The sequence below is a fragment of the Delphinapterus leucas genome, chromosome 9 (genome assembly GCF_059928025.1).
Source record: "Delphinapterus leucas isolate spDelLeu-1000000601 "Yukka" chromosome 9, BTC_Dleu_Yukka2, whole genome shotgun sequence".
In the NCBI taxonomy this organism is placed as follows: Eukaryota; Metazoa; Chordata; class Mammalia; order Artiodactyla; family Monodontidae; genus Delphinapterus; species Delphinapterus leucas.
In genome coordinates this window covers 99,615,085-99,625,590 of record NC_143137.1, presented here as the reverse complement: position 1 = coordinate 99,625,590, position 10,506 = coordinate 99,615,085, and the positions used below count along the sequence as shown (strand labels likewise).

The following is a 10,506-nucleotide window of genomic DNA, read 5'->3' as shown; positions in this document are numbered from 1 at the left end:
CGGCTCGGCAATGAACTCCCGAGGCCTCGCTCGGCTCCGCACGCCCCCTCCCCGGGCACCCCGCTCCCGGGGCCGCCGCTGTCCGCCTCCCCCTGTCCTGCCGACCGACGCTCCTCCCGCCGGTTCCTCCTCCGCTAGGCGCGCCGTCCGCCCCTCCTCCCGGTCCCTCCTCCTTCGGCTCGGCCTCCCAGCGCCCCCGCCCCCGCCCCAGAGAGCTAGACATCCTGGCGGCCGGCGCAGCGCGCAGCCTCCGCCCCGGCTCGGTGCGCACGCCCGCGGCCCCGCGCTAGCCCCGTCCGCCCCGCGCCGCCGAGCCCCGCGCCCTCTGCACGGCCGCCACTGCGTCCCGACCGAGTGCGGAGCCCGGCGCGATGCGACGCTCCGAAGCGGGCCGCGCCGTGCTCCTGGCGCTGCTGGCCGCGCACTTCCAGGCGAGTCCGGCGCTGGAGGAGAAGAAAGGTAAGGCTGCCCGCGCCGCCGTCCTTCCCGTCCTGGGCGGCCGCGCTTCTGCCGGGCCGCCGAGGAACGCGCGCCTCGGTTCCGGGCGGCGGGGCACCTCGGGCGCGAGGCGCGGCGGGCCGAGGAGCCCGGAGCGTGGCTTTCCCGTCCGCTCTCCTGTCCTCCGCCGGGTGGAAGCCCTGGCGAGCGCTTGGTGCGGGGCGGGTGCGTCCCGGCACGTGCGTCAGCAGTCAGCCCGGGCCCGGGGTCCGAAGAGAGGCGCGGGGTCCATCCCGCCCCCTCGGACCTCCGGAACGGGAGCGGCCCTCCGCACCCGCGCCCCGCCCCCGGGCCGGCTCTCCGACCCCGCGAGCCCTCCTCCCGGCGCACCCTTGACCCTGAGAGCTCGTCCCGGACACCAACCACCTGTGCTGCGCGGCTGGGAGGGCCGCCCCTCCCTTCGGCACGGCCTGTCCGCGGCCCCCCTGCCGCCGCGAGCTGCCCCCGGCCGTCCGCGCCCTCCCAGACGGTGGGCTCTTGTGAGTGGTGGCTTCCCGGGACTCCCGAGACTCGTCCCCACCTGCAGCCTTGGGGCCGCGTGTCCGCGCTGCGCGGTGGAGTGGACAGAGCGGTGGGACCGGCCTCGGCGCGACAGCCGGGTCCTGGTGCGAACGCCCCAGGGGCGGAACCCTTCCTGGCCGGGGCCCCGCGGTTTCAAAACAGGACTCACAGCAAGCTTTCCTCCTCAAAATCCAGAGATTTTTCTCTTTGGGATGTGTCTTCTAGCTTTTTGAAAAATTTGACATTAGGCCAACCAAAATATTAAACTTAACTAAAAAAAAAAAAAAAAAAAAAAGGATTGATGTCCATGGTTCATGTGTGCCCTGCCCAGACCCAACATGAGCGAGTCTGGCTTCGTGACTACCGACCATAAAGTCACTTGACGCGAGAAACATGCCTCAGAAGGTTTAATTGCACAATTTCAAGATCGAGCAGCCCGGGTTCCGAGAGTCAGGTCTGTACTTGCTGTTGATGTCATTGGCACAGGGAGTTGGGTTTGGGGCTGAGCGCCTTTGCCGTGGGAGCGCTAAGGCATAAAGCAGTGGTTCCCAAACTTGGTTGCAAATTAGAATCACTTGGACTTTAAAACAAAACAAAACAAATGATGTGTGGCTCCCACCCGCAGACTTTCTCATTTCTCTGGGCTGGGGTGAGATCTGGCATCTGTATTTTAAAAAGCTCCTCCGGTGCTTTTGTTGGGCAGCTGGGTTTGGCAATCACTGGCAATGGAGGTGGAATCTCTGGAGAGATTACCTGCCCGTTTACAAAGCTCTTTTGGAACATCTGGAGTTTTAACAGTCTTGCAAAAATATGGGAACGAGGACGTGGGGGTGATTTCAGTAATAAGGGATTAGTCTTTTCACTGATGGACTCCCCTACTCCATGCTGTGAACCCGGGAGGCTGTGGTCCTGCGCCTGAATCAGTTGACAATAGGGTTCTTCTAGGCAGGTGGCAAGGGGACCCCATCCTTATTTTAAGTGAAACTCTTGGAGTGCCTCCAAAGCATCGCTTTTCTCACTCCAGAAATGTTCCCAGCTCCTTGCCGTTAGCCCTTTGAACACTACTGTTAGTGCTTGGCGATTTGTTTCTAAGAAATATATAAATACCACTTAATTTGCATGTTACTCCCGTGTTTGTTTAAAACAGAATCCTCCTGGATAGAATAATGAGAGTAGGTGGGCAAATGTCATTGGGTTAAAGTAACATAAAAAGACCAAAGTGTAAGGGGCAGATTATTAACAAAAAGTGTGAAAGACCCATATCAATCAAATTTGGTCAGTTCTGTTCTAGAAAATTTACTCATTTTAGAGAGATTTGTTTGCTTCTAAGATATGGTGTCTTTTGTTCTTCCTGCACTTGGTCCTGTCAGACACCGTTTTAAGTGTCCTCTTAATCCTTGCATCGACCATACGAGGTGGGTCCTCTCATTATATATGGGGAAACTGAGGTACAGAGAAGCGACTTTCCCACAGCCAGCAAGAGGCAGGATTCAAACTCAGGGCTTCCCCCAGCCCCTGCCTGTGCTGTCCTGTGTGAGTTCTGGTTTTGGGGGAGCCCTGTTGGTGTGTGTGATGTAGGAAGCTGGCAGGGGAGGAAGAGGACCGGGGATGGGGAACCCACCTGGCGCGTGGTCTGGATTCCTGCTGCCCGTCCTCAGGAGACACCTTTTGTGGAGGAGCGCGATCACCAAGTGAGCAATGACCGTGGAGATTGCTGGATGGATGTTGAGCAAACCCCTTGCTCTTGCAAAACGGAAAGGTGAAGGCGCTACTCCGGAAGTGATCCTGGGTGGTATTCCCAGCCAAGCCAGCCTGCCTGGCCCCTCCTCTGAGGACATCCTTGGTTCAGTAGGTCTGGGCTGTATTGAAGAGGACAGACTCAGGGATTCCAAATTGTATCCAGCGTGAACCCTCCTTCCTCTAAGGAGACCAGAGGACTGCCACTCAGTACTGGCCTGGAGGCCAGGAGCCTGTGTCCTTATTCCCGCTCTGTGTGAAGGTGGACATGTCCCTTGCCAGCTCCAGGTCCTTGAGCCCTCATTGCTCAATTCAACGAATATTTATGGAGTGCACAGAATGTGCCAGACTTTATGAATTAAAAGGGGCAGGGGTAATCTTAATGGTTTCTGTTGTTGCTTCCAGAGTGGTTCTTTGGACCACTAATTAAGTATTAGTAGATTGCTTTTCAGATCTGAAAAGGAGACCAGCGTCTGTGTGTCTGTCATCTGTCCACACCCGGGTAGCTCCGTCTAGCAGTAACAGGCTGATAGCTCCCATCGGCTTTGGACTGCCATTTCAGGCTTGAAATGTTTAGTTTTATGGTCCATAGATTTTCAGAAACTTATTCTGAAGTTTGAAGAAGGCGGTTGCCAGAATCCATTGTGCTGTGTCATTAGACTTGGTCCATGTGATGGCACTAACATGTTTTAAAATGTTTTTAGAGGTAGTGTCAATAAAGAGGAAGAATTCTGCCCTGTTTGAAAAGAAAATACTCTTTGTTTTTCCTTTGATCAAAGCTCCAGGACCAGCAGCTAGTGTCTGAAACTTTCTTGACAGGAGTGGCAAGCCAGCTCTAACATTAAATTGATGATCATGGTGTTTAAGAGAAGATAGCCCCATGCCGGTGCCCCAAGCCCTGATACGGGGGCAGGATCAGAGTGTTGCGGACACACGGCTTGTTGAAGGACACCTAAGAAATCGGCTGGCACTCGCCCTGTGGCTTGCTGTGAAAGTTGTGCTTGTGTGTGTGTTTGTGTTTTCATTTGGACGTAGTATAGTAGAAACGGGCTTATGGTTTCACCAGCAGAGGTATGTTTTGAGAAAGGGTCCAAGTTCTAGAACATGGCTCACCCACGTGTTGTTTCCTTGTGGACACAATTTAAAAATTATATTATGCCCCTCAGATTTCTGCTGAACAAATCCCATTTTTGTTTTCTTCTGTCACTTGTGGACATTCGAAATTATGATAAGAAACATTTTTGGTCTCAGTTCATTATTACTGGCTTATTTCTGAACCATCAACACACATGGAACAGAACTTACATCTTAGCTTGTTCTCGTAGGTCATTCCCGTTTGCATCGGAGCTTCTGCCCATACCTTCTTTTTCATCTCCCTTCTAAAAGCTTGTCTTTTCTGAGAAAATTCCAACAGTTGTCTCTTTGCACAGCATCTAAGAATAGTCTGCCATCCAGCCCATGGGCGTAAGCAGGTGAGCTTGAATTCGGGCAAGGATCCAGGCTTTGAGACTTATGCCAAATAACCGGTTTGACGGAAATTTTCACATTTTCAGAGTCATCAGGTCCAGCTTCCTTGCAACAGGTTTAGATAGAAACACTCGATTCAGTTGTCTAGAAAGTTCCCTGAGCCAGCTGGGGCAGGAGGGGTAGCTGGGGCCGGCGAGCAGTGGTGGCTTGTTTACTTAGCCTCATTAGAAGCTAAGAACTGGATTTGACATTTTAATCTCCGAAGACGCTGAAGTATAAGATCAAATGTCTGACCCTGCTGACTGAGCATCTGTGAGTTGCATATGCTTAAAATAAACTTTACTCCTACCAAATGTCAGCAGCTTTTGCTTAAGAAAGGCGTCTGTGAAAGCTTGAGAGTGGGGTAGAGTTTCCTTCTCTGCCCCACATTATATCCCATTTTGGTGGGTTCTCATGGAAAAACCCAGAGTCCAAGTATCTTTTCTGGCTCTGTCTGGAACTTGTCATTATCAAGAGTCTCAAATTGCAATTTAGTGGACTCAGGGTTAGGTGAGAATGCCTTGTACACAGTTCTTGTTATAGCCACAATTGCACCTGTTACTAGGGGGCCAGCAAACATGGCCTTGATTTAGTTCATTTAATTGAGTTTATTTAATTATTATTACATAAGTTAACCACTGTTGTTCTTCCTTCGAATAAAAGGATGAGTATTGCTATGTATTACAGCCTTGGTTTTTATTTGCCTTTTTTTCTTTATGTTCGAGCCATGGTGACAGTTTGTGCTGTTCCATCCCCATTTTGAACTCTAGGAATAAATCTGACTTGATACTTGCCCTTAAGTGTCTAGAAGTCAAGTATGGGAAGAGAGATCTATAGATAACAAGTGTGAAAATGTCACAGAAGCGATGATAGAATTCCACGCGGATAAAGAAGTCTTCTGGTATTTAGTCCTTGCTTTGAATTCTACCTGGAGAGGGGGCCAGGTATAGCCCCAAATGGAAGGGATTACTCGTTTGAGCCTGCAAAAAGCTATGGGTATTTCCCCAGAGACTATGATGTATGATGTGAAGGGCATTCCGAGAGAAGTGCCAAGAGTGGCAAAGTCCTGAAGAGCCCTGGTGATTCAGTGTGATGGGAGGGGAAGGGAGAGTTGCCGAGCCTCCAGTTCGCGGGGAGCTATGTGTGAAGGGAGGGGCACCGTGGAGTTCGAAGCTAGGAACTGGCGTGACGTGTTTGGTGTTTCGGAAAGATGACTCTAGCAGGATTGTGGGGGATGGATTATAGGGGCAACGGTAGCACTAGGGAGATGGGTGACTCCTGCAGGTGAAATGATGTGGCAGGACCAGTGAGGTTGCAGAACAAGAGACTCGGGCAGATCTGGAGGTAGAACTGATTGATAACTGTGTGTAACGAGTATAAGAAATGGAGAATCCCAGGATGCCACACAGGCTTCTGACTCGGAAGCCTGGACAGATATAAATCCATTCACGGAGGCTGCAAACGCTCCAGGCGGGATGGAGTTGATTGGTGGGATTTGCAGCGCTCAGATGGGAAAAGTCCAGGAGGCAGTAGAGCATACAGGTCTGGAGCCCAAGGGAGCCGTGTGGCCTTGAATTGTTTTATTAGACGTTTCAATTGCAGGCATTGTCTTTGGCTATAGGACAGCTCGCCCCAGCCTGCTTTGTGCTCACGGTCACCGTCCATACTGAGCCTGGCCAGGTTGTAGATCACCAGCTGCTTTTCGGACTAGGCTGCTATGGTGAGCAGCCTGACCGGGGCGGTTATCAGCAACTGACGGATAATACATCGCGCATCGAAGTACGGTGGGAATTGTATTTGTGTACCACTGCACATCCTCAGATGGGAATCCGCCGTGTCTTATTTAGGACAGCATCAGATTACTTGGTTTTGTACGTTAGTGACTGAACCAAAAAGACCAGGAGGTGACTCCTTTTTTTTTAAAAAAAAGCAGCCTTTCCACTTTGAACATTCCTTAGAATCACCAAGGAGCTTCTGAAAGAGAGGGTGCCTTGCTGCACCCTAGGCCAGTCCAGTCAAAATTTCTGGAGGATGGAACACTGGCACATACTTTTGAAAACTCCCTAGGGGGTTGTGATGAGTGGAGTAAGTGGTGTGTATAGCTTGCGGCAGAGAAGAAATTTTGTCTTTGTTCTCTGATTCCCATGTTTTACTCATTACATCAGCTTCCTCAGGAGTGAGGGGCTGGTTTATATTTCGTTAATAAATGAGTCTCAGAGTTGCATTTTTTTCATGAATTGATACATGAGAAGTCTACTACAGTGGCTCTCAGAGTATGTCCCAAGACAGCAGTAGCGCCTTGAACTTAAGAGAAATGCACATTCCTGAATCCCCAGCCTGGACCTCTGAATAAGGTACTGGGGGTTGGGGCCAGGGTTCGAGAACTGCTAACATGCTGCCCGCAGGCCTCGAGCTGGGTTCTGGGTACACACTCGAGGAACGCGGGAACTGTGCTCGGCCTTACTGGATGCACAGTTTGCAGGGCTGAGCTGGGGGTGGGGGGCACGTGTAGCACAATGTCTCACGATAGACGTGATGGGGGTTTCGGTGGGAGCCCAGAAAAGGGGTTGCGTCTATCTCTGGGACAGCGGCAGTGTCTCAGAAAGAGGACATTTAGCTGGAGCTCAGAGAATGAGGTTTTTGCCTGGTCTCCATGCGAAGGGAAAAGAGAGAGATGATACTGTGGCTGGTAGTCCTGCAGCAGGCCCGCCATGGCTGGCCACTTCATAAATGCACAGGTGAAGGCTTTAGCATTTCCTGGTTCCTTTTCTGAATGAGCATAAGGAAACTTACAATGTCAAAAGTAAAGTGCCCGAGAGCTGACACATTTTATATTTAAAAAATAAAATGGTCATTTGGTCATCTTCTTAAAAATTAACCAGATATGAAGGATTGAACTAGAATCTGGATTATAGTTCATAGTTTTAACATTCTCCCCAATAGCAAGATTTGTCCCTAAAACTTTTTGTGAATAAGAAAAATGACTTCGTCCAATCCTTTATTTAACTCCTACTACAGAAAGCAAGGAGAAAACGGCAACAAAAGTCTGCGTAATTCTAGACACAATAAATACATGTTGAATCACATTGAACTCAGAAAATCTCTCAAATTAATCGAGCCACTATCACTTATGAATTAGAAGACATCTGTTTCCTGATTCACTGTTGAAAATTGCACAGGTCTACCTGTTTATTTGCAGAGCTCATTTGGAAACAACCAGGCAGATTTGTAACAGGGGATTAATGACTGCGAAAGGCTCCCTTGTGCACTCGTGCCTGCCTTTAAGTGGAAGGAAATATGGAAGTGGTTCTAGACCACTGTTTACTTAGCAGTTGTTTTAAGAGCATTTATGAAGGATTTTATTTTGATCGCAGAAATGTGATACCTGAAGGTTTTACTGCTATAGACGTGCAGGCCTGCACATGGTAGATGATGTCATGATGGCCTTAGCAGTTGTAGACCTTTGCACATGCTATCATTATGACCACTTGCTGAAGTTCCTTTCTTTTACTCTAGGTTTTGGAGAAAACTGATGCATCGCATATAGTCTCTCAGTTTGACAAACTGAATGTATGTGAAAAACTGCATGCTTTAGTTTCTTTGCCCTCAGTCATAAATTCATCTCTACTTTAGTGTCTGGAATAAAAACAAATCATTTATTGAATCTGTGCAAGTCCTTAAGGACAGGCAAGTGTTCCCAGAAATCTCTTATAATTGTAAATGGGATTTCAGAAAGTTTTGCAAAAAAAATTTTTTTATATCAGAAATCTGGTTTTACTTATTTACCAGCACATGTGGAATACCTGAAGTCTGTAGGGAGATTTTATTGCCATACCCTTTCTGCATTTACGCAGTATCTCTTAGTTCATTCGTATGCATCATAAGCTAGAGTAGATGGCTAAAATTGTGCTGAACAAGATAAATTAAACTATTTTAAGTTTCTTCCAGTACTAACTTGTAAGATCCTTTCTTTTTTTTTTAACTAAAGTATACTTTAACATAATATTAGAAAGTTAAAAAACTATCACTTCTTTTCACAAGAAAAGAAAAAAAACACCCCACTACTTTTGATTAAGTCCAGATGAATGACAGAAAAGCAAAAGGTGGTAGTCTAGTCGAAGCATTATTGTATCACCTGTTGGTATTTAAGGTATTGATTTTTAAATACAATGCATTTCAGAACTTTTTCTTGGCTTTGATTTGCTACAGAGTTAATAGAGAATCAGAAACTTTTCCTTACAGTTACTTCCTGATTTCTTTCTCTTGCCATTTCCTGATACTTTAATAGACTTTATGCATGAAACATATTTATGAGTGAGAATAATGTATTACCTTAATCTGTCCTCCCTCCCTTGCCTTCTTTGCGTCCTTCCTTTCCTCCTCCCTTTCTCTCTTTCCCTCTTTTTGGAAGCTGTTATGAATAAGCGTTTGCAGAGAAAGAAAACTTCGACAAAAGATTGCAGTGAAAAACTTTGACGAGTGACTGCAATAATACACTATGTAATTTTTTTAAGTTAGAAAGTATCAAAGACATTCAGTATTTATGATTTTTTTGTACAAATAAGCGTATTCTTGTATCATTCCGTAAAAGTGGTGTTGCTGAAGTTTTCCTTAGTATGTAGCTTAATGTATTTCCCCCCCAGTAATCTGTTGTTAGTTACAATAGGAAGAGAAAACAGATTAGAATCTACCTTCCTAGTTTCAACTTCCAAAAAACAACTAAACCAGATGGTTCTGAGCCTCCTGCCAGCTGGAACTGTCTATGAAATTAAAAGCAAATCTAAATGCATGCAAGATATATATTTAAACATGTCGATAATAAACGTATTGTCCCTATAATTTAGATGCTAAAACATTGATGTCATAATAATAATAATGACACCTTGCATTTATACATCACTTCACAGTTTACAAAATGCCTTAATATCCATCTTTCCCAGGCTCCCAGCAACCCAACGGGATGAAGATAATTATCCACATTTGAAGGTGCGGGACCCAGGCTCGCAGGGGTTCTGCAGTTTGCCCATGGTTACTGGGCTAGTCAACACTTAGGTGCCGAGAGCTTTTCCTGCTTCACAACACACGCTGTCTCCCGACATGTGTGACACAGGTGACACATCTGACATGGGTGACGCATCTGACACCTGTGACATATCTGACACGGGTGACGCATCTTACACGGGTGACACATCTGACACGGGTGACGCATCTGACACGGGTCACACATCTGACACGGGTGATGTATCTGACACGGGTGACACATCTGACATGGTTGACACATCTGACACGGATGACACATATGACACCTGTGACACATGTCACACAGGTCATGCATCTGACACCTGTGACGCATCTGACACGGGTGACACGCTGTCACCCGTGTCAGATGTCCCGCACACTCTCCTTACCCCTCCTCTGAGACGTCCCTGGTTCTTCACTGTTGATGCTTCCTATCATTTTTAGTCCTGCTTGTGAATCAAAAAACTAACATAGAGCACTCCTCAACATTTCTGTTATACATCTATTACTTGTCATTAATGCCCCTCACAATTCCTGCTCTGTATTGTTCCTTTCCCACTTTTCCTCTTGTTGTGAAGTATTTTTTGAGAGTTGTCTCTTATATATGTGTTGTAATAGCCCGTTGCATAAGATACAGGCATTGAATTTATGAGCCTTGAAGACATTTACTTTAGAAATTAAAAGTATAACTTTATTTTAAAGAGTCGTAAGCTTATGTAAATTTGCCAGACCTGTAAATACTTGAAGAAAAAATCAGGGGAGAAAGCATCTTGATGTAGCAGTTGGGTCAGTTCACAATGCGTGTGGCAAAGTGTGCTAATTTACTTACACAGTTGTGCAAAGAATCGTATTCTGTGATTTAAATGAAGCACATACTTCAGTTCATTAGGGTGTGTAAACAGCTATGATGAAAAGAGACACACTTAACAAACAGTGTGCTCTCCAGGGATGCTCACGTCTACGTCATACCCTTTAGACAAAGCCATTCTGGCAAGTATCATCCTTGGAAGTGTGGACTTAAGGAGAATTTATTACAAAAATGAAGCTGTCCCGCTTTGAGGAGCTTTGTCGGTTAAATGGATGGAACAAGGAACATGACGGTGGGTGGGCCCCTCATTGATGGAGAGACACCTTTCCTCAAAGAATTTCCAGATACAGTGTTCATTCTCCTCCATTACAAAGGAAAGAGCCTTTTTCAGTTATTGTTTATTCCTAACATAGTGGAAACTTTCAGTACTCCAGCAG

The 10,506-nt window shown here is 47.2% G+C and overlaps 1 protein-coding gene across 2 annotated transcripts in view; it reads left to right on the top strand.

Moving 5' to 3' along the window:
* The first annotated feature begins 208 nt into the window (after positions 1–208).
* The window catches only part of EGFR (epidermal growth factor receptor), a 200,514-nt gene continuing 190,216 nt past the window's right edge, over positions 209–10,506 (top strand). For both annotated transcript variants that reach the window (XM_022593171.3, XM_022593170.3), the window contains exon 1: positions 209–459. In XM_022593171.3, the coding sequence (XP_022448879.1) occupies positions 372–459 (88 nt within the window). In that variant the 5' untranslated portion in view covers positions 209–371. The remainder of the gene's footprint in view (positions 460–10,506) is intronic.